The 24,581-nt window shown below is 45.6% G+C and overlaps 6 protein-coding genes across 6 annotated transcripts; 2 read left to right on the top strand and 4 right to left on the bottom strand.

Annotated features, from left to right (window-relative positions):
• Positions 1–1,971: 1,971 nt before the first annotated feature.
• On the bottom strand, positions 1,972–3,484 carry PAAG_11281 (hypothetical protein; the record flags this gene model as incomplete). The annotated part of the gene is made up of 2 exons (XM_015846955.1): positions 1,972–2,176; positions 2,370–3,484. The coding sequence occupies 2 exons, from the start codon at positions 3,482–3,484 to the stop codon at positions 1,972–1,974; spliced, it is 1,320 nt and encodes a 439-aa protein (XP_015703377.1).
• A 665-nt stretch (positions 3,485–4,149) lies between these two features.
• On the bottom strand, positions 4,150–6,065 carry PAAG_11280 (hypothetical protein; the record flags this gene model as incomplete). The annotated part of the gene is made up of 4 exons (XM_015846954.1): positions 4,150–5,131; positions 5,226–5,599; positions 5,719–5,869; positions 5,989–6,065. The coding sequence occupies 4 exons, from the start codon at positions 6,063–6,065 to the stop codon at positions 4,150–4,152; spliced, it is 1,584 nt and encodes a 527-aa protein (XP_015703376.1).
• A 2,048-nt stretch (positions 6,066–8,113) lies between these two features.
• On the top strand, positions 8,114–10,552 carry PAAG_01459 (flocculation suppression protein; the record flags this gene model as incomplete). The annotated part of the gene is made up of 6 exons (XM_015844354.1): positions 8,114–8,517; positions 8,668–8,766; positions 8,854–8,921; positions 9,007–9,365; positions 9,444–9,513; positions 9,588–10,552. The coding sequence occupies 6 exons, from the start codon at positions 8,114–8,116 to the stop codon at positions 10,550–10,552; spliced, it is 1,965 nt and encodes a 654-aa protein (XP_015701262.1).
• A 3,009-nt stretch (positions 10,553–13,561) lies between these two features.
• On the top strand, positions 13,562–15,293 carry PAAG_01457 (hypothetical protein; the record flags this gene model as incomplete). Its single annotated transcript, XM_015844353.1, has 5 exons — positions 13,562–13,594; positions 13,884–13,990; positions 14,194–14,509; positions 14,720–14,832; positions 15,245–15,293. The coding sequence occupies 5 exons, from the start codon at positions 13,562–13,564 to the stop codon at positions 15,291–15,293; spliced, it is 618 nt and encodes a 205-aa protein (XP_015701261.1).
• Positions 15,294–15,956: 663 nt separating this feature from the next.
• On the bottom strand, positions 15,957–16,583 carry PAAG_01456 (hypothetical protein; the record flags this gene model as incomplete). The annotated part of the gene is made up of 3 exons (XM_002796402.2): positions 15,957–16,118; positions 16,272–16,340; positions 16,536–16,583. The coding sequence occupies 3 exons, from the start codon at positions 16,581–16,583 to the stop codon at positions 15,957–15,959; spliced, it is 279 nt and encodes a 92-aa protein (XP_002796448.1).
• Positions 16,584–19,102: 2,519 nt separating this feature from the next.
• On the bottom strand, positions 19,103–21,015 carry PAAG_01454 (catalase; the record flags this gene model as incomplete). Its single annotated transcript, XM_002796400.2, has 4 exons — positions 19,103–20,353; positions 20,440–20,619; positions 20,748–20,800; positions 20,994–21,015. The coding sequence occupies 4 exons, from the start codon at positions 21,013–21,015 to the stop codon at positions 19,103–19,105; spliced, it is 1,506 nt and encodes a 501-aa protein (XP_002796446.2).
• Between the last annotated feature and the right edge of the window lie 3,566 nt (positions 21,016–24,581).

Raw genomic sequence — 24,581 nt, 5'->3', positions numbered from 1 at the left:
AAATACAAGTTATACAAATTTTATTCTCCTTATAAGTTTTATAATTACTAAAAAATAATGTTTTAAAATTCTCTTCTACAGGTTTAGTAAAAAATCTCTTTGAAAGTATTAATTATCTTCATATTTAAATTTATTTATTTTTTGTGATAATAGACCCTCAATCTGATATTTTCTTCAGCTTTAAAACCAAAAATTCATATAGTTAATTATTATTGATGACTTGGTAATGTGGTTTTACAGCTTATGTTCATTTTATTCGGATCGGGAAACGTTCTTAGTTATGCTATCAGCTTAGCGTATACCACAGTCCTCGCTAATAGCGAATTCTGAAAGGTTTAGGAATCAGCCCGACCTTTGAATCACAACAAACTGATTAGTAACACTGATAATCTTAAAAATTAAAACTTAATCTTAATTCTCTGGGTTTTTAACGTAGATTGACTTTTTTTTCTGACTCAGGTTGTAACACTGCAGATTTCTTATACTATTTTATACTTATATCTCATATATTTTTATATAAATATTATACTGTGTTTATCCTCTATTAAATAAATTGTAGAACTGTTGAATTTACTTTGACTTAAGTTCTTTGATATTTTATAAATATTAATTCTTAGAAATTTTTATTATTCATAGCTAATCTTTGCTGCTGCTGATGAGTTATATCATATTTATTTCTATTTGTTAATCAGTGATTTAGAGCAATTCTTGAAAGGTTTTTGACTGCAACTTTAAAAGAAGAAATGGGGTCATTTTCTAATTCTTTAATGACTTTTTGAATAGATATTTCACATTAAGAGCTCATTTTGAGAAGGTGGTAAAGATAATTCATATTGGGTTGAAAAGTCAAGAACTTACACAAATAGTCACTAGAGAGAAGCGGCCATGAGATATGGTGTCATCTTACTGGCTCTTTGATTTACAGCTGAGAACATTACCAACACTAAGTTGACTTTGATGAGTTCATGACTTATTCATTTGTTGTGGGAAATGAAGGCTTGAACTGAACTGACCTCTCTTCTGCTCTCCTAACTGGCCCGACCTAAAGTTTTGACCAAGGCTATGAAGTCAATACGTGTTAACCGTTTCTTGAGTGCTGGCCACAGCCCACTGATTTTGCTGCTGAGCTGTGCTGACCACGTTGGGAGGCGATCTGATCCGACCTGACCTGTGCTGTCAAACGAAGCCAGTTGAGCTATGTGGGCGCTGTTTTACAAAGACCATGAAGCTGGGCTGGGTCCGTTTAGAACGTTTGTAAAGCGGAGGCGGAAGCATAACTAGGTCAACCTAAATACTTCCGACCCTACAAGACCTCGTTGACCTCATGTCTAAAATACCTCAAACCGACCTGAGTCCTGTACAGGAAGCGCGGTCGGTTGAGCTGAACATCACTCAATAATAGTTTCATAACCAGGTCTGCTCATCTCAAAATACAGGTATTAAACTTCCTCTTGCTGCAGTTTCAAATATCGCACATACATCCCAAATGCGGTTTTCTTACGCGACTATATCTTCCTCAGTAAATTCTCGCAGGAGTTATAGCGTCGCCGAAAGATCCCTTGCGGCATCTGTCAGCTTTCACATCAATTTACCTCTACGTGATAAGGACTTATCTTTTCTTGTGAGTTAGCCCTGTCCAGTTCATACTTCTTTTATCTTGAAATGAAACACAAAAACGAAAAATAAATAAATAAAAATTAGGGGTTTGTTGTTAAAGAGCAGTCCAAATGCGCAACATCTATTCGCTGGAGCGTGGAACACACAATTGCTCTGTAGTCTAGGTGGCGATGGAAGAAAGAGGTAGGATGGAAATGGAACGGTGATCAGACCGAGTTTTGAGGATATGATACAAGGGAATATTGGGGAATTAAAGCACGGTTGATTACTTTTATTGGTGGCACAACAACGGCTGAATGCTGGCAAATCCTCCAGATGATCAACTCGAAATACGGGACATGTTCATGCAATCAATCATCTATCCGTCGCGGCCCGCTGCAACTCAAATGTTCCATATTCCCACATTTGCAAACGGGAAATACGGGGTCGTACTCTGCAAGGGGAGGTATTCTCGAGTCCAAGGTTAGCGATATGCATACATTCGAGATGGCTGTGCAGTTGAGCTGAATCATCGCTCTCACCATTGCTCTCTCGGTAACCCTTCCGATACCAATTGGACCTGGATAATTCATTAACTTCCTCCTCTCATCTCTCCCCCCATTGCCTCCTTTCCACCCTTCTCTACATCAGCCCTCCATCTCCTTCCCACCTCCTCCAAATCCCATTCCCTCTGCAGTCCCCCAAACCACACTAGCCGAAATCTCTTCACTCTTTCAAACACCACCTTCCAAATCTCATGCCCCCTTACATACTCTTCAAAAAATGGATAATGCGGGGGCGTGTCATATCCCGGCATGTAAAAGTAATGGTCAAAATTCGCAGTTACTTCATCGAAGACTTCCCGCATGTGATCATTGTTAACCTCCTCGTTTATCTCAGAGAATATATAACTGGTTACATCGAGGCAATTCAGGATGAAGAGGTTAACGTGAACGCTTGCTTTGCCCAGTTTGGTTTGGGATTTGGCTTTCGTCTCGTTTCTTCTTCCTTCTCCTTCCCCTGTCTTCCCCCAGCTCCCCTCCTCCTCATCACTGATCTCATCCCCATCCTCATACGGTTCCTTTTTCCCCTTCATTCTCCCAAACCACCGCAACCTCCCCCGCCACCCATCCCCTTTCCCGTCTCCACCATCCTTCTCCTCAACCCCTTTAACCCCAAACCCAATCCCCCCCTCCAAGAACCTCCAAAGCAACACCAAACCCCCATCAAACGCATTAGCCCAGCTCCCACTCCTCCCACCCCTCGAAATCCTCCTTTTCAACCCCTCCACCTCATCCACCTCCGCACAGTCATTAACCGTGCAAACCGTCCCCGTCTTCCCCATCCTCATCCTCAAATTGACGTCCAATACATCAATTGAGCGCTTAAGACGTGCTAGAAGCGCTGTGGATGCTGGCACGCTGATCCAGGTTGGGTAGAGGAGGTTGGGTGGTGTGTGGAGGCGGACGTCGGCGAGGAAAGCAATGGGGGTGCGTGTGGAGCTGAGGTGTGTGTGGAGGTCGTGGGTTAGGCGGTGGTTGGCGGTGAAGAGGAGGGGTGCTGTGTGGGGTGTTGGTTGCTGAATGGGATAGCGGATTGTGGATTCGTGGGGGACGTAATTGGACCCGAGAGAGGACGTGGTGGTGAAGGATGTGGAGGAGGTAGTAGAGTTGGAAGTGACACAAGAAGGGGTATGGGGTGGCAATCTCGAGAATCGTTTTATGATCGAGGAAGAGTTCCGTTGGCTTTGTTCTACTGAAACGGAGGGGGGAGATGATTGCTTAGGCGGGATGGGAGTGCGATGGGGCGTGGCTGGGGGTGTTTGGGTGATGAAATGCCTATAGATTTCATCTCGTAGCTCACGGGGAAGAGTAAGAAGGTTTGGCATGATGTTGTTTGGCTTTGGCGAAAAACTTGAGAATACCTCCAAAGACTTTATTTCTGGATGGCTATATAATGTGTAATTGCTGCGAAGTATCTCAGGCAGGGTTGGTTTGCTGCATAGAGCTACAGAAGAGAGAGAGGAAGCGGGGTTGGAGGTTGCTATATGTGTCGACACAAACCAAGGCTTGACACTGACGAACGAACGCCCCACTGGCGGGGCCGGCGAACAAGCTGCCACAAATGAATACAAGCTAAAACATCTGCTCTTATGGGGACCACGCAAAAATTGACTTGTTTTCGTTCATGAATACATACGCACTAAGACGGCATATCTATATCTATCCATTACATGGAATAGGTACACGGTTGCGTAGCTGCTCTCCGAGGGCGTGATATCCAACAAACGGCCTAAATAGCCACCTAAACACTTCCCTACCACGCCCCAAAATTCTGTTGTTTTCTTGAGAAAGACAGGGACCATGCAAAAGTCAGTAGCTTAACATCGAGAACCATTTCTCATAAATTTAGAATCCCAATAGGAACTACATCTGTCATAAAGGGTCATGAAAATTCATCTACTACTTCACACCCTCTTTTAAACTCGTTCCAAAGAGGGAAGAAAAAGAAGCCCACTTCACAACACTAAGCAACATCAGTTCCAAGCAATCCCTATTCTTTTGTCATTAAATAACGTCCTCGTCGATCCTCCTGCCCCTTTCGAATCCGCGCACGCTCCACGGCACGCTCTGCAGCACGCTCATCACGAAGCCTTCTATACGCCGGATCCTCATGGCTCAACGGCATATCCTCATCAAAGCACCAAAAATATATTCCGCCATTCTTATTCCGTGCGCCCAGAAGCCTCTCATCAGCAATACACCGCCCACTGGATGTTCTGTAAGAATAGAAGCGCAATCTTATCTCTTGACCATTATGAAGGGCCCGCTCAATATCCATGATCTCAGGAACATGTTGAGTGCCTTCTTGAAAGTTAACGATTGCCGCGAGGCGTCCCAACCGAAGAAAATACACTAGGTCTGAATATACGGCAAGGGCGTCCGAAGGGCCAAAACTGGTCAACCTCAGCTGTGCACCTCTAATCATGTGGGCTAGCTGGGTATCAAAGGAGGTGAGTTGGGAGAACATAGGACTTAAATAGAATTTTGAACATTCCTGGCTTGTATTCCCATTTTCTTCCATCTTCTGAAACGTAAGAATTGGTAAACCATAATTATCAACAAGCGGGTCCTCGGAAACTAATTTGAGGTGGTCGGGGAAAATAACTGTTGCTGTCATTTTATCCTGTTGCGCGATAGGGGTGGTGTGCTGTAGAAGGTGTTGGGTTACAGTCATCCCGGAGTAGTGTATTGTTCCATCACTTAGAAAGTCACAAGGCACACCACCAGCATCTGTGCAGTGGAATGTTATTATGGACTTCGTCTTTGCATCGAGAAACACATAAAAGGGTCGACTGCCAAGTTTGATTTCCTTGGCTTGCCTTGATTGCAAATCCCAGGTGATGAGGGTTGCCTGCGTGTCTGCGAACCATACGGCAACAGTGTCTGCATCAACCGTGTAATGCAACCGCATTGCGGATGGTAGGCGGAAAGAACCTTTCTCTCCTGTTTGAAAGTTCCAAACATGGCAATACCTGTTGAAGGGGTGTTAGAAGTAGCATTTCAAGGTTTTGCAAGAGATTTTCCGTATCAAATATAACGTGGTGAAAGTTTTTTAACACATCTCACCCATTCTTGGTAATAGCAGCAATTGCAGCGTTAGAGATCTCGACATCACTGATTGATTCGCGGTTCTCCGTCTGAAAGGTCATGGTTTCACCTGTTTCAATGTATAGCAGCTGAATTTGGTTGGGAGAAAGGCCAGTTACGATCTTCCCGTCATGGTAGGCGATGAACTCGTCTGGAAAATTCGGAGTAAAGGGGATAATGATTCTACGATATGGTCTCCCCGTCACCAGGGCCAGACGGCATTTTGCAGCTCGGCGGAATAGGAGAGGCCACTCTGGATTGCCTGTGTCCAGCTGCTGATCTGGGAAGCATGCATGGAAACAGCTGGAGCAGACAGATGAAGACGACCATAGATCGTTCCAGCGTTTAGATACCTGATTCGATATGGTTAAAAAAATTAAGGTTTTATAAAGATGAAAATGGGGATAGGAATAGGGTTGAAAAGGAACTAGCGGATGAAAGAATAGGTAGAGAGATATACAGATCTACAGACGAAGATATCCCAAGGCGGGAGATATGAAGCTATTTGAGCCAGCAGCTCAATGGGCAGGCGAGACACTAGGTCGAAATGGAATCGGTCATAAAATAGGTCGACGACAAACGAGCACTCTTTGCGGCTCAGCCTGGGGACCAGAGCTCGAAAACTAGATGAGAAGGAAGTGGAGAACACCAGTGGTTAGTATTTTCGGGATGAAGAGGAGTCAGTCGTTAGGCACGTGGATATATGTAAATTTGTATGTAATATGGGATGTGATATACCTACAACTGCTGGCGGGCATCTGGAGTGGGGAGAGCTCTGAATGCGTGAATGAAGTAGGTGGCTAGGATGGCCGGGTTCATTTGATCGATAACAAGTTATCGCCTTAAGCAGCCCTTAATTGCGAGGGATGGTGGGTGTTTGAGGAGTCGTCGGCAATGATGAAGTGCTACTTACTGGTGGCGATAACGGAGGATGATGGTTAGTTAGTTACTAAATGTGTTGAAGATTTAGATTGCAGCCTACAGGTGAGCCATCCCATATCAGATCCGATCACTATGAACAATGGTTAATTATGTGAATCAATAGACTTCTCCCATCCCGGAAGTGTGGTTGTTCTGGATTGTAGAACTAGATTATGCATATCTGGGAGAATAAAGCACAGACAAAGAGTTTTTTACTAGTACCGCAGCATGTTCTCGTTTCACCCTGCATTACTTTATTTAGTTAACTAAATTTCGACATTCTGGAAATACATCCATGTAACTATTGTGCAACTGGAAGGCGAATTCTTTAACTGTAACTATTTTACTCTAGTTAAAATATACGAGGTTGATTTTCACGGGGCCCTTGTCAATGCTCAACTACCTGAATAAATTTTTATCCCATTCTTCTTCTCTAAACTGATTAGTTACTACTTAACTACTATTCCTGATCTGCCTCTCCTTTTTTTCTCGCCGTCTTTTAATTTGCCGGTTCCCTCCATTCTTCCACGAATCTTCCAAAGGTTCTTTTCTTTTTCCGTTTTCTTTTCTCTTCTTCTCTTCCTTCTAACTTTTTTCTTTTTCGTTTCTTTTTTTCATCCTTAATCTCTTCTCGAGTCGTCTGACGCTAGCTCTCTTTTTCTTTGCTTATTTCCTCTTGCTTGCTCTTCCTCTCTTATTTTATTCGCCCAAGCCCTTCCCCCCCCACCTCGCACCCCGGCCCAAGACGAAGTAACTGTCCATTCTCCGCCATCTCCAGCCAGTTCAAAATTCTCCAATCCCAACTGAAGCCTGTGCTCAAATCTGGTCTCTCGGCCTATCTCAGTCCCTCTCGACCTATCTTCTCCCTACGTTAACTACTACCACTATTACTTGTTGTTACTATTATTATTATCATTACTTTTATTATTTTATTATTATTATTATTACTACTACTACTACTACTACTACTACTACTACTACTACTACTACTACTGCTATTATTACTATTATTACTATTATTTATTATTGTTATTGTCTCTCTCTCTCTTCCCCCCCCCCCCCCCCCTCTCTCTCTCTCTATCTCTGTGTGTGTGTGTGTGTGTTTGTGTAAGGGACCGTAACTATCCGTAACATTTGCCCTGAATCCAAGTTTCTCTTTTCTCTCCCTCCCCTCTCTAACTCTCGAGATATAAGATATATATTTCCCACCCCGTCCTCCACGCTTCACTCACTCTAATATCATTGCCACCATCAAACCAACATCTACCTGTTTTTGCTGATTGATGCAATGATGCCAGACCTGTCTATATACTCCAACCGTTCCCATTACCACTTCTACAACTATTACTGCGATCTCTGCGATCTCTGCGATCTCTGCAACCTCTGCCGCTTCTACTGATTCCGTTCGCTCTCGTGCTCGTGCTGGCTCTCTCCACTCTACCTCCAGTCCTGTTACTGCCTCCCCCCCAACCCCGGTAGTTTGCTGCTGGGCGCATCCGTCGAGCCGGTTCTTTGCAGCTGATTCCGAACATCTACATGCACCGCGTTGCTTTCTGCTCCTGGGGCTACACCATCTATTACCTCTTCTCGACCTCGAGTTTGGTTCCTTTGATTGCGCTAATATCGAGTTTTGTCACCCGACTTATCCTGAGCTTTTTTCCTGTCTGATTTTAGCGATCAAACTACATTGCGACTATCTGTAGCTTCGTCTTCTTACACATATACATGCATACATTCATTCATTTGTACATCTGAAGTATACTTTCCAGACAATCAGGCTATCTAGCTCAGTCCACATCCATCCTTCGTATCTCCTCCTCTCGTCTTCCCACCTCCCACTTCGCTTCGCCTTGACAGACCCTCCTTGTTTCGCACTAGCTCTATCTTACCACCACCACCACCACCCATTCCGTTACGGTAACTATTGTTACGAATCGACTTTCGCCATGAATCGAATAGAAGAACCTCCTTCGCGAAGCCCTTTCTCTGGCCCAACAGATGTCTCCAACAAGTCCAGAACAATTCCCGTCCTCTCCTCGTCAATTGCTCCATCGGATCACCCACAGGGTGACCCCATGGACCTCAGTCCCTCCTCACCGGCCACAATGGCTCCTCCTGGCAATAATAATAGCGACAGCCCTGAAACAGAGCATGCGGGAGGCGCCAGCAACAACAATACCAACAACAATGCCAACAGCAATACCGTCAATCATAGTACAAACGGCGCTGCACCTGCATCAACAACGATCGGAGGAGACTCCGGCCACGCGCTGAATCAACCCATCGGGGCTGCTGCAGCTGCGCAACAGCCAAAGGTAGTTCAAACTGCCTTTATACATAAACTATACAGGTTGGTTGAACATACTTGCACACTATAAAATTGAAAGAAAAATGAAATAGAGGGGGAAATAAAAATGAAATAAAAAAATTAATAATAATAAAAAAAAATCCTCTTTTTAAGGCAACCTTTCTTGGTCTAATGCGATTGTGAACCCTCTAGTATGCTCCAAGATCCCGGAATCCAACACTTGATTTCGTGGTCCAGCACAAATGAAAGCTTCGTTATGTCCCCGTCTCAGGATTTTGCAAAGGTTTTGGCGTAAGTGTCCCTGCGTGGCGTTTCCCATCGTGCTGTTGGTTCGTGAAAAGACTTTGTCACTAAGAATTTTCTCTGATCCCGTACCAGTCAATATTTCAAACATACAAATGTCTCCTCCTTCGTTAGGCAGTTGAACATGTATGGATTCCATAAAGGTACCCGAATCATATTTGTACCCTCCTAAGTTAAATCGATTGGCCATTGTGACTAACTCCCGATGCCCTTCGAAAAATATTATAGTCAGCGATGTCTTTCACACAGGGTCTCCTGACTCTCAGATGTGGGAGTTCAAACATGGCAACGGCAATTTTAAGAAAGGCGACGTGGCCGGCCTTCGGGAAATCAGACGACGCGCCTCTAGGCAAACCCTGATCCATCGCGATTCCTTTTCTGGACATAAACCAAATGCATCCCAGCCTGGAACTCCCGCTGAACCAACTCCAGATAGTTCCGATTCCAGGGTGATCGATTCTAGACTCCTTAATACGGAACACAACGTCTTCGAACTCTATTCTCGCCTCTCCCGTGTGGAGGAAAACTATTCAATGTTAGCCTCGAGGTGTCAAGCTTTGACTGAGAGCTTAGTCCGATGCCACCAAGTGAGCGGAACCCCGTCGCATCCTGCCTATCGCGTTTTTGATAACAGAAGACCCCGTGTACTGACTTTCGACCTATAGTGGTCCAATTCCATGTCACATTTCGTCATGTCCCTTGTCCCCGATCCCGAGAATGCTATTCATAGAGATGGTACGACAACGAGACTTCTCGCCTATTCTCCCTTGATCAAGTCCAAAACTAACATGTATATGACTGGGTAATAGCTGCCAACATGCAACGTGAGGTCTCACGACAACTGGACGCCATACGTTCCCTGGAAAATCCCCATGAATCCCTTTTATCTGGACGACAACCATACTTTGGCAGCATGACCCTCCATTCCGGCCCACCCCTCTCTCCGCGCCAGATGCCACAAGACGACAACCGGCGTCCTTCTATGGCCCAGCCTCCAGTCCCCGTCCACCTCTCCGTTTCTCCACGTCGATACGGCTCAATTGGTGCTGCAAACTCATCCCCAGATTACAACCGCCCACAAATATCCACACAATATTCAGCAACGACAGCAACGCACCAACTCCACCCGCTCTCCGCCGTAAGCTCACCCTCAGGCCCCAATCTAGGCCGCCGTCACACCTCCGCCGACATCCGCGAACACTGGGCAAGTACCACCACAAACAACACCTATCCCCTTGGCTCGATCAACCCCAACCCTCCCTCCTCATCCTCCCAATGGCCCCCATCTCCACAGCGCACCGGCCCGCCCAACAATCCCGTCCACATCCCCATGAGCATGAGCATGAACATGAATATGAACCCAGTTCCCAACGCTGGTGACCACCAACACGTCCGCGACGTCCTCGCGAAGTACGAAATGGGCGGGCCAAGACGCCAAGACTCCTCACGTCATCCCACCCCTCCACTGCCACCAATAGCGGTCGATCCCGTCGCCGCAAACACCAACACCAACAACAACAACACCGCTACCACCACCCCCCCACACGCCCCTCCACACACCTCTTCCTCCTCCTCATCGACATTAAATCCAGAAAGCGGCTGGTCGATTGGGGGGCCGAAATTCCCACGCCCAACTGACTCGTCGTTACCTGCCACGCGCCGATCGAGTATGGCTAGCAATGTGCATTCGTTGCTTAATCCGACGGCGACGGCAGAGAGGCTCGATGAGGACGATGGAGCGGGGGAAGATCGGAAGAGAAAACGGTTACAATGAAACTAGAAGATTATTCTTCTGTGACGCGGTTGACTTGAATTTTTAACATGGGCTTCTGCAATCCTTTCTGACAAGACTTTGTCATGTTCGTCTCCCTTAAATCACAGAACCTCCTTTCTTTCGACGCATTTTCATTATACTTAATCTGCCGCTATTATCACTACAATTTTATCATCATTAGTATTAATACTATTTTTTTTTGTAATACTCCCCCCCTTATTTCCCGATGCGGCCCATTCTTTTGAAGTTTTTGTGATACTCCATGCGCACGTCAATGACATATCCCATCGGTTGGCTATCTCCAGTTCAGTTCATTCGACTCCATTTCCCGAATCTATTGGTATTTTTATCTTTTTTTATTTTATCTTTTATCTTTTTTATTTTCCCCACCTGCTTGCCTCCTTTCATTTCTACACTGCATTAATCAATTTCCTTCGAGGAGAGAAACCCCAGAACACAGAACATTCTAAGAGCAAGACAAAAGAAAACTAAAAAATAATCACGTTCACCAACACACCACCAGAGGCATCCATACCTGAACTTCCTGAGAAACGCGAGCGCTCACGCAGACACTTTGAGAGCTCAATACCCACAACTAACTGTTATGTTTCTTGCGCAAATCCACCTTTGATGACATCTATATCTATACACCTTTCTACGTGTGCCATACATCATATGGGAATCTGAGCGGAACGTCGTGCCGTATCGCCTCGATGCATCGATCGATCAATGACCAATAACTGGTCACTGAAAATATTCATACCACACCACACCGCATCAAAGCCAGCATCAATGCCAGCTCCAGCGCCAGCAGCAATATCAACACCTCTGTCCTAACTATCCATCCACCTTGCATCTCTCTCTCCCCCCCTCTCCATGTCAGTGTATATCAATAGTGATATATCCTTTGCCCCAGCCTACACAATCCCATCCCAACAACCCCACGCACACATCCATTTCCAGACCTGTATCTATCAGCAATTATTATCATGTCATCAACAGCACATACCTGGAAGAACGGAATGTTTGTTTCGATGTCATATTTAAAAACCCACGGATATTTCATATATTATACGTTTTTGTCTTTGGGCGAATTCTCCGATCGCTGGCATGCTGGTGTGTGGTGTGGTTTTATCCATCTCTTATCCTCATTTCTTGTCTGTCTCCAGTCATATGTGTATCTTTTTGTATACCACTCATTGATTTGGCTCTCAAGACTTGGAAGCAGGAATAACATGATACAAATACAAATACAAATACAGCTACTGTTCCCCTGACATATTTGGGTATACATAGCTATTCCCCTTGCTGAGAATTCGAAGCAAAAGGTCCCCGTTTTTATTTTCGCCTGACCTCTGCTAATTTTTGTATCTATCTGGCATTGGGTAAAGAGGCATTAATTGCGTGGGTGGAACGTTTGGCTGTTCGAATGAAGTAAATGAATAATATTTCAAAAGTTCTAACTAACGTGCCGAGTTGACATCTCTGCCGCATGTGTTTTTTTTCATAGTATGATGAATAATGGATACGTTCACACGCCGTCCACTCCTCATCCTTTAATTTTTTTTTTTTAATTGCCAGTCAGGAGGAGTGGCATAAAAAGGTATTATCCCACTTGGGGAATGCAATGTCGTTTTTTGGTTCTTGGTGCTTCTCTTGCTTACGATGGTTTGTTTTTTGATGCTGCGTATTTGAATTGATCTGATTTGACCTGGCCTGGCCTGACCCGAACCTGCGCTTGCAGTGTGAACCAGTCGAGCAACACTGAAGCCCCCTCCAAACGTAGTGGAACCTTTTATCCTTATTTAGCAGCGCTCCTCGTTTCTCTGGTAAAGGTCAAAGCTCAGCCGACCTCGCTTTCCGAGCTAATGTGGCCACGGCGTGAGAACGAGGTTGGCTGAGCTCTGACCAGTTCGGCTAACCAGTTCGGCTAAACGGGAGCGTTACCATGTTGAAACTGCGCCGGCAAGACTTGAACGGATTTTATGAGCGCGGTTCTAGATGGTTGGTCAGAGCTCTCCACTGGCCTCGCCTTTAGCTGACCTGATCTGAGCTTCTTGTCGTCGTGATATCGAAGGACGTAAGCCAAGGGGAACATCAGAAGAAAGATCGAACGAAGAATCAGCCATCATGTAATAGTTTAGTTAGTTATTCTCTTAACCAACCACGCCTGTTAAAAATCCATATCGTCAGGCGTCAACGGTGGAGTTGGGTATGTAGAAATTGACTTCGGACAATGCAGCTTTTCAGATACGCTCATTCTCCCGGTCCCAGTTAACTAGTTTTAGTTTCCCAGTATAACTATCTAGTTAGCTAACTGCCAACTAACTAATGGCGGGCAGCGGTAAGCTCCGTCCGGGAAGAAAAAAAAAGAAAAGCCTATTTTCTGCGAGATGGACGGGGCTAGACGCAACAATGGTACAGAGTTCCGGGATTCGAAGCATGTCAATCTTAGCTAGGAAAAAAATCATATCTGTTGGGTCCCTAACATTAGTTAGTTACAGGTACACCATCACTGCTAGTTACACTCTTCTACCTTTTCTCTATTCTCACCTTCATCGCTCTGTTCAGATTTCAATATCTTCTTGAGAAACCTCCGCCATCCCCACCACCCCTCACAGACGCCGGAGTTAGTGTAATTTTAAATCTCAAAAAACAAACCAAAATTTCTTTTTCTATCCCTGTAAGTGACTAGTTGAACTGACAACAAGCCCGCCTCACACAAAATACTTGGAAAAAAAAAAAAAAAGAGTGAAGCGGAAGAGATGGAAGTCTTTCTATTCCCGTTCTTCATTCGCCCTGTGGCTGTGAAAATGCATCCTATAGATTCCAATTTTGCGCTTTATTAAGAGGTCCGGGAAAACAGGTCTATATACCGAGTAGAGGCCAGAATAATACCATCCTAGGCGCAAGGACAATTCGATCGCGGGGTACTTTAATATTTCCTTTTCCCCTCTTTCCGCGAAGCGAATATCGACTCCCGCACGCCTTGAATCGGACGACGCCAGTATGGTGGAGAAGGTCTATGTTACTTATAATCAGGTATGTTAACTGGGGATAGGACGCAGGAGGGGAGGGGAGGAGAGAGAGACACGGAGGCAATTTTGAGTGTGTGTCGGAGATATGAACCAAGAGGGACGACTTGAATATCAGGAGGAGCCCTGCGGATTTCTGCGAGTTGTAAAAAATACGAAACCCTGAGATTCTATGTGGAAAGCTTGCATTGATGATAAGAGGGGGAAAAGAAGGAGAAGAGGTTGATGAAGGCAGACCAAGCCTACGCAATGGATGGACTTTTGAATAAATTAACAGCGATCCTTTCATACCACAGGTGCACAAGCTCTGTCAAGCTTCAGCAGACCGCATCCTCAATGACTTCAAACCAAATCTTATGATTGCCATCGGAGGCGGAGGATATATTCCAGCCAGAATGTTGAGGTATTGAATTTCCTAAGTATTTCCCCTCTGCGCCGCAGGGATAAGGAAGGGTTGGAGTGTAACACCTCTCCGACTCCTGTCCCAATCCACCACTATCACCGCCAAAATATCAATACCAATGTCATAACCTATATACCCCACCCAATCATACTATTCTAACATCCCCAACTGCGTGCCCCCCTTTACGTCCTCCATCACAACAGATCATTCCTCAAACAACCCGACGGCGCAAACATTCCCATCCAAGCCATCGGTCTCTCGCTATACGAGAACCTAGGCAGAGACGATGATCCCGTCGAGCAACTGGGTACCAAAGTCACGCGGACACAATGGCTTGATCTCAGCTCGCTGGAGATGGCTAATTTGATCGGGAAGAACGTGTTGATTGTTGATGAGGTGGATGATACACGGACGACGTTGGAATATGCTGTGCGTGAGCTGCAGAAGGATGTACAGGTGGCGCAGCAGCAGTTGGGTAGGGAGGGGGAGAAGACTACGTTTTCTGTGTTTGTGTTGCATGTGAGTTTTGCTTCGTTTTCTTCTTCTGCCTTTTTACCTTTGGAGGGCTGTCCGCCCGGAGGTTGGGGCTGTTTTCCTTAAATAGGAGAATATGGGTTTTTTTTTTTTTTTTTTTTTTTTTGTTGTTGTTGTTGTTGTTGTTGAACAAGGAACGTCATTGTTCCGTCGATGAGTGTCATAACTAACCAGTAAACCCTTTCCACCACGCAGAACAAAGATAAACCTAAGAAAGGAAAACTCCCTGCTGATATGCTGGAGAGCGGGCGATATCTGGCCGCTGTCACCACCGGTGACGTCTGGATCTGCTACCCCTGGGAAGCCAAGTGCGTTCTCCCTCTTCTCAATCTCCTTTCCCCTATATCGTTATTCGGCCCTTACCCCCTTACCCCCTTACGCCCTTTCCTCTTCATTTCCCCTTCTCATGCCCGCATTTCCTTCCGCCTTACCCGGCCTTGGTATTGGTGTCCCTTTGTTTCCCCCTCCTGCCATCTATGCCCAATGGTTCCACACGCAACCACGGCACCTGGGTTGTTGCAATCTGTACAACATGTTTTCGAATCTTAGCACAGCATATCGGGTCCCATCACCATCCGTCCGTCACCCGGATCCGGGGGCCCCGAGCTTTGAGCCCCTGGACCCGTGCTGCTTTGATGTATCCTTGCATGGATCAGTTCGTTGATTGGATTCGTACATGGGTTCTGCCGTGTTCTAGTTTTACTAACAGTTTCAACACAGGGACATTGATCAGCACGATCAACTCGCGGCTGAGCGCCCGTTGACTTGAAGGGTTCTTAAATGCCTTTGTTTCCTTTGGAAGTAATAGAAGAATAAAATTCTGTTAACTAGGTTTTATTTCACCCTTTCTCTCCTCCCTTCTTCTTTTCCCCACCTTATGATAACTTTTTATTTTTATTATTTATTTATTGGTAGATTCCCACGGAAGGAAACGGAGAATGGATGGAATTGACATCTTAACTTCGTAATGACAATGATATTTATATTTAATAAATACCCTCTTAACTCTTCATTTCACATTTATTTTGTTGGGAATGATGCATGTTTGAGAGGACTTCATAACTCGGCAGCCACATCAAGTCTCTCATTCAACCCCCAACAATGATATTTTCAGAAAGAGGGATGAGAGCGAATTTAATGAAGAAGAAGATGTTGTTCCCGTGATATCTATCAAATAATAGAAATAACACACGTGTGGTTTTCCTCATTCACCCAGGGGGAATAAACAACAAATGCTATAAACAGGCTAATGAAATAGATACAAAAGAAAAGGCAACGAAGCTAGAAAAGGGGTGATATCCTCTTACACTTCCTCCAGTTTTTCATCGCACTCCAATCCCCATTTATTGTTCATATAAACCACGACTCATTCATCGCCGCTCCCCTTCACCTCACCGTCCTTTCACAATTTACCCCTTCTGAAGGAGCAAACCTAATCAACATCAACCATCTTATTCCTCAGCTCATTCTTCGCCTGTATAATTTCTTCCTGCAGTGTTGCGTGCGCCTCGGGAACATCATTGAAGGTATACACGCCCCAGCCCAGTCTGAAAAGAAGGTATGCGCCTAGGACCATTATGGAGTAGAAGGGGAGCTGCGGGTGTCGAAAGGAGGGTTAGTTTGTTAGTTTGTGTTTTGCAATTGCTGGGTAGACAGAAGGAGGACAGATTTGAGTAGGAACGTAGGAAGGTGAGAAGTGGTAGAAGTAGCTGAAGTATCCTCCGAAGATATAGCTGTGGTGACGTACAACTGGTATTATTTTACTCTGAACGGTAGGGTTTAGAGGTATTAGACCGAGATAGAAGGCGAGGTAGAGCTACGGGTTTGAGCATGTTTGGGTTAGCTGGGATCTTTTCTTTTTCTTCTATGTTTGCGAAGAAGGGGACTGCGCGGAATAGGGCGAGGAAAGGAGAATCGACATGGTTGAGAGATCGATTGTTAAAGTGAGGTGCGCAACTGGGGTTGATGGTATTTTTGGGCAGTATATCTTATTTCTTTTTCTTTTGCATACCGAGGTGAGAAGGAGGATGACGGAGAGGGTTTGTTGAGCACGGGTCATGTTTGGGGATGCGGAATCGGGGATATAGAGCTCGGAGTAAGTATGGATTGGGGATTCGTCCAGTGAGTATAGCACCAATTAGAAATGGATTTGGTGGTATGAGTATAATAATTAATATCCCCGGAGTGCCAATAAATCTATATGAAACTGTTGCAGTTTGGATTATTCTTCGATTTCTTCCTTGTCCCCTGTTGTTTTGTTGCCAGCTTCCACTTTTTGATAAACATCGACAGTCAGGTGATATAACTTCTAGCTCGCCGCGCGTTTATTTAGGACACCGCGGCTTAGCGAGAATCTCGAAATCCGTACCCGCAGAAGTGGCGCGTCTTAAACTAAGCTTCCTTTCAAGCTATTATCTACACTACACTCAGGTCTGAATTACCTCCCTCTTCATTCCAGATTGCCAGAGATCTTCCCTTCGCCCAAGGGGAGTGAGTGGATTGGTAAACAATACATTGGATGCAATAGTGACCATCAGAGTGTATACTCCATACAACACCAGTCAAGCGGACCTTGAAAAATCTTATAGAAAGGATTCCAAATTTCATTCTTACAAACCCTACAACGGCCATTAAAGGAAACAAGGAATCTCCGAACCAAATATCAGAGTTAGCAACTACAAGAGATAGACGACTGAAGAAAAGGTCTCAGCGGAATAGGTTCCGCTTGAGACATTGACTAGGAGGTGAGGATGTGCTTTGCCATTTTTGCGCTCTGCTTTATATTTTCCGGAGATCAGTTCAACTCGACAACTTTGATGTACGACCCCATCTTTCCACAGTATGGTTCACCTCTGTCTCCACCCCTGGGTGTTAGAGCCTAATTGTCGAAGAAAGGGTAGACCCATCCATCTATCTTGAAAGCAGCCACTGGAGGTTTGCGAGTATCCTCAGGAACACCATGATCGAAGACTATTGCAAACGCGTCTTGCTACTCTCGTGATCAAGTACCGTATTAGACTGGTGCTCACATCTATCTCAGCAAGACCGAATGTTTGTCTGCAGATTGTACGAGTCAGCTCTGTGTCTGCCTGGACCGTGTCCAATTCATAGGAGCCAAGAATAGCTGGGCGAGCGATGATGAGAACACGGATTGGAAATGATATCGAATGCAACGTTGGAGGTTGTGCTCGTTACAGTGACAGTGGAAGTCATGGGTGCGTTTGAAGACCTCCTGCGAGGAGTCTGGGGTGAGGTAAATATGCACAGTCGGGTGCAGCTCCCAAGTTTATCTGGGGTTCCGGCCCAGCCAAAAACCTTCGAATAAGTCCGGACAAGACATATGAGAGTCGTTGGTTCTCCGTATCGAGGTTTTGAATGTGGCTGCTTAACTGTTGTTGGAATCAAGACAAGGCCAATAAAGGCTAGCCGGATAAGGCTCTTAAATACGTATCTGTACTATATCAGTCTTGCAGACATGTCAACCTGGTGAGTTTCTCAAGGCAATCATCTACAATCTGCTGCCTAGGTAGCAATAGGGTGTCCCAGGATTTTCATGCAGTGATATCCGTCAGACTTCTCCGAAGCAGCCTACACACTCTTGCACAAACACCGCACTTACTCATACATCACTCTTCAACCTCTTCACCTTCAACACCAAAGTTAGGATTAGGATATGATTAGGATTAGGGGGTTAGACTTAGGGTTGGTTAAGGGTAAAGGGCCTTAGAAATATCATCAAACCACTATCATCAAGAGCATATAGAGGTGTATGAGATACGTGTAAGATATGACTAGTATATTAGTTTCAATGAAGAGGTGTCATGGATTTTATATTATAAACCATACTGAAGGTGTTTCCGGTCGAGATTTAAGAACCATGTTCCTCCATCTTGTTAAGACCACATCCAACTTAACGAATATCAGTTAAGCTAATTAAATAAATAAACTCAGTATACGTTGTCCAGCGTTTAGTAAAAGATAACTAGTCTTTTCATTGGCTTCAGTTAGTGAGCCCTAAGAATGGATTAACATCAAGCCAGTTGCTCCACTAGTTAACAGAGCGACTTCTCCACCCTCAACATCAACTCTACAAATCTGAGAAGATATGCACCGCCTTCTTCGAGCATTCTCTTTTGCTATGGAGTTACAAACTATTCAGGTGACTACCACCCTCAAGGGCTTCATTATTAGTTACTTGGTTATTTGGCTCTAAAAAGAGGAATTGGGACATACGTGTGAACAGCCGTCACCTCCCAAGTATCGACAATATTTTTCAAGGTGAGCAGGAAGTTTTTGTACGAAACCATTTAACTCTGTTAAAATTCAACATTGTAGAAAACTAAATCTAGCTATTTAGATTTTCTAGATATTTCGGGTTTACCTACGGGATATTGAATAATTTCGTTGCAAGGGTGCAGACACTACGAAAAAAAAAAAAGGGGGGGGGGGGAACAAAGACTACATATAAATCAATGTCTTTCCCCTACGTAACACACACTTAACTCTCTTACCATCATATATTTCCCCTTCACTAACCGGAAAAGCAAATCTACTGGTTGGTTATAACCACCAGCAAACTCACAGATGCGACTGTGGCTGAGAAGCAACCAACCTCTCCGTGGCTTTCTCAATCCGCGCTCCAAGGTCCGCGTTAATGCGCGAAAACATGCAGTAGGTGGCCTTGCGCACTTTCTCCTGTGCCCCACAGAGGTGGACGGACACATTGTGAACGAAATTCTCCTGTTGTCCCGGCTGGCGTCCAAGAACCTGCCAGAGGCCATTGGGCTGGACGAAATCCTCATCCGTGACGGGAATTTGCTTCGACAAGGCGGCGCCAGCCCACTGCTCGTGCTCCTGGCAGGCCTTGACGGGCTTGAACTCCATCGGGCGGAAGGTGGATGGGTAGTTGGGGTTGGCGCCGTAGTTGCCATTGATAGCCATGGCACCGTCACGCTGGTACGGGTTGAAGGCGCGCAGAGGACAGTTGACAGGGATCTGCTGGTAGTTGACGCCCAGGCGGTGGCGGTGGGTGTCTGGATAGGAGAAGAGGCGGGATTGCAGGACAGGGTCGGCGGATGGTTCGACACCCGGGACCATGTGGGAGGGTGAGAAGGCGGCCTGTTCGATTTCCGCGAAGTAGTTCTGCGGGTTCTCGCAGAGGGTGAAGCGGCCGAAGCGGCGGAGGGGCACCTCCGCCTGAGGCCAGACTTTGGTCAGGTCGAAGACATTCCAGCGGAATTTCTCAGCCTGCTCGGGGCTGAGGACCTGAACGTAGCACGTCCAGGATGGGTATTCGCCGCGCTCGATGGCTTTGAATAGATCTTCGGTATGCCAATCTGGATTATCGGCGGCCATCTTGGTGGCTTCTTCGTTGTTAAAGGTCTTGTTGCCCTGATCGGTCTTGCAGTGGATTTGGACGTAGTTGAAGGTTCCGTCAGGCTTGGTCCACTTGTATGTGTGTCCAGAATAGCCGTTCATGTGGCGGTAGGAGTACGGGGTGCCACGGTCACTGAAGAGATGCATGACCTGGTGGGCGGACTCCTGATGGGTGGAGAGGTAGTCCCAGAACATAGTAGCATCCTTCAGGTTGGTCTGTGGGTTTCTCTTCTGGGTATGAATGAAGATAGGAAACTTTGATGGATCACGCAAGAAGAAGACTGGGGTGTTGTTGAAGACCCAGTCCCAATTTCCTTGCTCGGTGTAAAATTTGGTGGAGAACCCTCTAGGATCGCGAGCACTATCGGCGGACCCCTTCTCTCCACCCACAGTGGAGAAGCGGGTAATACACTTTGTCTTCTTTCCCACACCCAAAAGCATATCAATGACCGTCTACAATGTACCGTTAGAATTTATCCCAAAGAGATACCTGAAACGAAACTTGCGAACGGGAATGTGCGTATGGGGTTTTAACATACAATGTCGCTGATATCATCCAAGACTTCGAATTCACCGTAAGCTCCTGCACCTTTAGCATGGACCACTCGTTCGGGAATTCGCTCGCGATCGAAATGGGCAAGGAGATCAATCAGGTGGAAATCCTGGAGGAGCAGGGGGCCTTTCATTCCCACCCGCTGGGAAGACTCAGGGTCCATGACCTAGAACCGCAGGATAGTCAGCATCAAGCCAGCCGGACGAGATTCTGTGCTGCCACATGTTCTTATGCGTCCCTGGTTGGTTGTCGCATGTTGAGACATAGAGCAGATTCTGCAGATAGGCGACTTACCGGGCAGCCATTGGACGTGGTGTAGGTGGGAGTTTCAGTATAACGGTAAGTACCTAGAGAGCAGTGTAGTGTGGTCAGCAATCAAATTAGAGAGCATAGTATACATATATATATATATATATATATATATATAGGGGTGTGTGTGTGGGTGTATATGTGTCCATGGGTCTTCTGTAGAGGGGTCATTGGGCCAATAGCTCAAAGGGGATAGCACAAAATAGAGAGAGTTCCTTGGAGGGCACATACTGGACGCAACGTCGGCACCCATGATGGCGGTAGGTGACACTGAATATCTAACAAAATCAATCGAAGAGAGTATACGAACTCAATAGTAGTAGTAGGAAACGATGAGTTCTCGACGGAGAAGATAAGGGATTTGATAGGAGTATTTGCAGCCAAACAACCAGTCCAAGGGACAGTGAGGAGACAGACTACGCCGGAGAGGGGATGGAAGGGGGAAGAGAGGGGGAGGTGGCGTTCCCTTTATATATATATCGAATCCAGTATATCTGGCCGATAGCTTGCGTTGTTGACCCCCCCCCCCCCCTCCTCCTCTTTGGGGGTGGGGGTATGCTGCGGGGAAATGCGTCACAGGCGCGGTACATCCAATCGCTCGCATGCTGGCAGGAAGAACAAGTATCTTCAGGTCCCTCCGTGTAGCCGATGCACCGCCACGAAAGGAAAAACCTGTAACTATAAGCTTATCTGAGTGAAGCTCTTAAACCATATTCACTCCCCTTCCGCCGCGGGGAAACAATCAACCAAATATAATCTTGGGTTTATTAAATAACATTGGTGTAAAGTAGATCGAGTAGTTACTCAAACATCTATCTATATTTTGATGTTCCCTCTCTCTCTCTCTCTTCCTCCCCCCCCCCAAACCGACTATCCTTGCAACGCAGCTGAGGTGGACATGAACAAGAATATCATATCTCCACATGCGGGGCCCTCTGTAGTAACTACCTTACTAATGAACCAGTCAACTCTCAGACAAAAATAATCAGAATCACGAAACCTTGGGACGCCAGCCAATGGATCTGTTTCTGGTCTGCTCCAATCACAGCCGTCTTGAAGGTAAGAAATCCCAAATCTGGAACAGCGAAACGTCAATGTATCCATGGATGGACAAAAGTTCCAAGTCGTTTTTATGCCTCACCCCAGTCCGACCCATGGATTGCGAAGGACCTCCCGAAATATCCCAACCACGGAATTGGTGGCCCGGTCCAGAGGGCATATCTAAAAATTCACACCTTGCGCTTGTTCTTCCAAATGTTCAAGATCACCTGGACAGGTCATATCGAAGATTTGAGAGCATAAATCCTCAAACCTAATTAGTAACAGCAGTTTTGCTCGGAACACAAAATGCCTCGGTCGACACTGATTCTAGAAGCTCGATACGAGGAGGCGCTTCCTTTCAGCTGCCAGCAGAAACCGCCCGAAATCCTTAAAACTCTTTTTTCAACGAATCATGGGCAAAAGGAATCAAATGTTATTGTGATGGTACTTGGAAGCTAACGCCACAGTCGAGACAGTCGCTTCTTGGGTTCACGTTTTGGAAGTTTCAGACATCCCTCCGACAACCGTCCAGTAATTAACTGACTAACGGTGTTTGTCTTGAAGCGTTGCGCCAGGTTGTTCAGTTGCGTGCAATCTACCCACCCCTCTTTCTGGGGCTGGTGTTGATAACCCTCAAGTGGAGACCAACCGCCAGGGCATTCTTAGGGCTATTTGCTGCTCATCTTCTCTTCTTCGTTTTCTATCAATGATGTATGTTTTTAACCCGAGAGTAATTCTGAATAATAACCAGCGCTATTTTTAACCGGCCCCCTTCCCCAATCCCGAAGAGCAATATTGCTAGGAAAAAGGAAGCCGAGGTGCCTGAGAGGAGAAACATCATGCAAGATATATTATAATCTCAGGAGACAGTCGGTTTGCCGAGCTGTCTCTGCATCTCCATATACAACTAGTTATCCCCAACAACAGGGTAGCGATCCCTCAAGGGTGCTGTACGGCGCCTTCATGTGTATAAACGTCCATATATATATATTCATTCGAGCAGATCAGAGAGATATAGATAGATAGATACCTTCTAGAAACGCGAAAAATGGGGGTCTGCGGGAACAGAGGGTCGTTTGATCTTTTATTAGTAACAGAACTGAGCTTGAAAATTAAGTTTAGTTTCATTCTTCCCACAGGGTTCCGTGGATAATGTTAGCCCAAATAGTGTTTACAAAACTATTTCTCATAAAGTTGCCACCACTGAACTGGCCAAATGGGAAGAAGTTGTTAGAGTTAAGCCTGCGCCGAGTATTAACCCATTGCGTTGGGGATAATTTCCCACCTAATAATAGTAGTTATGAGTATAGTCAGGTGGCCCCCAAGATGGCTCGTTCCACACTGTCCATAACCTGCAATGTATTTATATTATATTTATGTGTGTGTATATATGGAAGCAAAGACAACAAAGATTTCAGCAACAACCACAGAATAGCTAGCTCCTTTTTGATTTCAGGGCGTCCGTTTCCTTTCGCTGACGACCGTCGAGCTAAATTACTTAAAATAATAATCTATCTAGGTTACTGTGCTAGTTCTTCAGAATGAAGATTCCGTAGTTGTTCGACTTCGAGCCAAACAATGAGAGGCAGAAAGAATGGTGGAGGCTTCGTAAACGGGCTTCGCAAGTCGGGAAATCAATGTCCTTATTTTGAGCCATGTCGCTGGGAACTTGGAGGATGGAAGAAATGCAATAATTTTGAGCCCCGTAAAATTCCCTGTCGATGTAACCAATCTCCAACTTGGATATTTAACTACGTATCTCTCTACGCAAAGCATTTCCAGGTCGGTCAGTATTCACATAAAATTCGCCGGTTGAAGGTTGAAATAAGGCAACAAAGCCTGGCCAAGCCCGCTCTGCCCTATCGGCAAGCCTTGGCATCGCGGGCCGCAGTTCCACCGGTTCAACAGCAGCTTGTTTCAGCCTCCCCAACATCGACAACCAACATCAACATCAACAGTATAAGGGGCCGGCGTCCTCTGACAATCCCTCTCGTCAAAGACACAAAGGATTTTCAACAAGGCTCTTCAACAACTGCTGGCTGTTGCGATGCACGGTCTTCTTCTCTTGCACACATAACTATATCCCAGGGTTTCCTTTTTTCCCCCATCTTTTTACTTTTTCTTTTCTTTTTTGGTGTTCAACGAAGCTGTAAAGTCACTTTTTGGGGTGAAGTCACAACGTTCGCGGATCTCAAGTGAGCATGACTCAAAATTATCTGAAATACCCATTTAATGGCAAATCACTCCTCTTGGGAACTCTATTTGATTTTCCCACATTTTTGTTCCAATCATAAGCAGGGGGGCGGCGGGGGGTGGGAGAAAAAGAAAAAAAACAACCGTTAAGGTTTTCCACCATAACCAGGAAAGGGTTGTGTTTTATCACGCATCTCGGGAGGATCCGTGGCATGTATTTGGATCTCCTTTTCCTTCAGTGTTAAGCAGGAATCCTCTTCAGGCAACGATGTTATATACTCAAAAGTCAGATGCTGGGTTTACCCCAGGTTGCTATCCCTTTTCCATCTATTTTGGATAAGGATATGTATAATTCCAGCGAAGCAGCGAATGAGAGGCCAAAATGACATTCTAAGGTTTCATCTCCCCAGACTTTTATTCTAGCTTACCGCTTTCCCCGGATTTTCATTTTCTATGGGCCCCACTTTTTTGCCATTTCCCCCCCCCTCAAAAAAAAGGCCATTTCATCTCATCCGCTTAACATCACCGCCCCGTAACCAAATTCACCACGTCTTAACTAAACTCCCTTTTCGAACTTTTGATAGT

This window comes from Paracoccidioides lutzii (assembly GCF_000150705.2).
Source record: "Paracoccidioides lutzii Pb01 unplaced genomic scaffold supercont2.3, whole genome shotgun sequence".
Taxonomy (NCBI): domain Eukaryota; kingdom Fungi; phylum Ascomycota; class Eurotiomycetes; order Onygenales; family Ajellomycetaceae; genus Paracoccidioides; species Paracoccidioides lutzii.
Note: the sequence above shows the minus strand (reverse complement) of the source record. Positions and strands in the feature narration are given on the sequence as shown.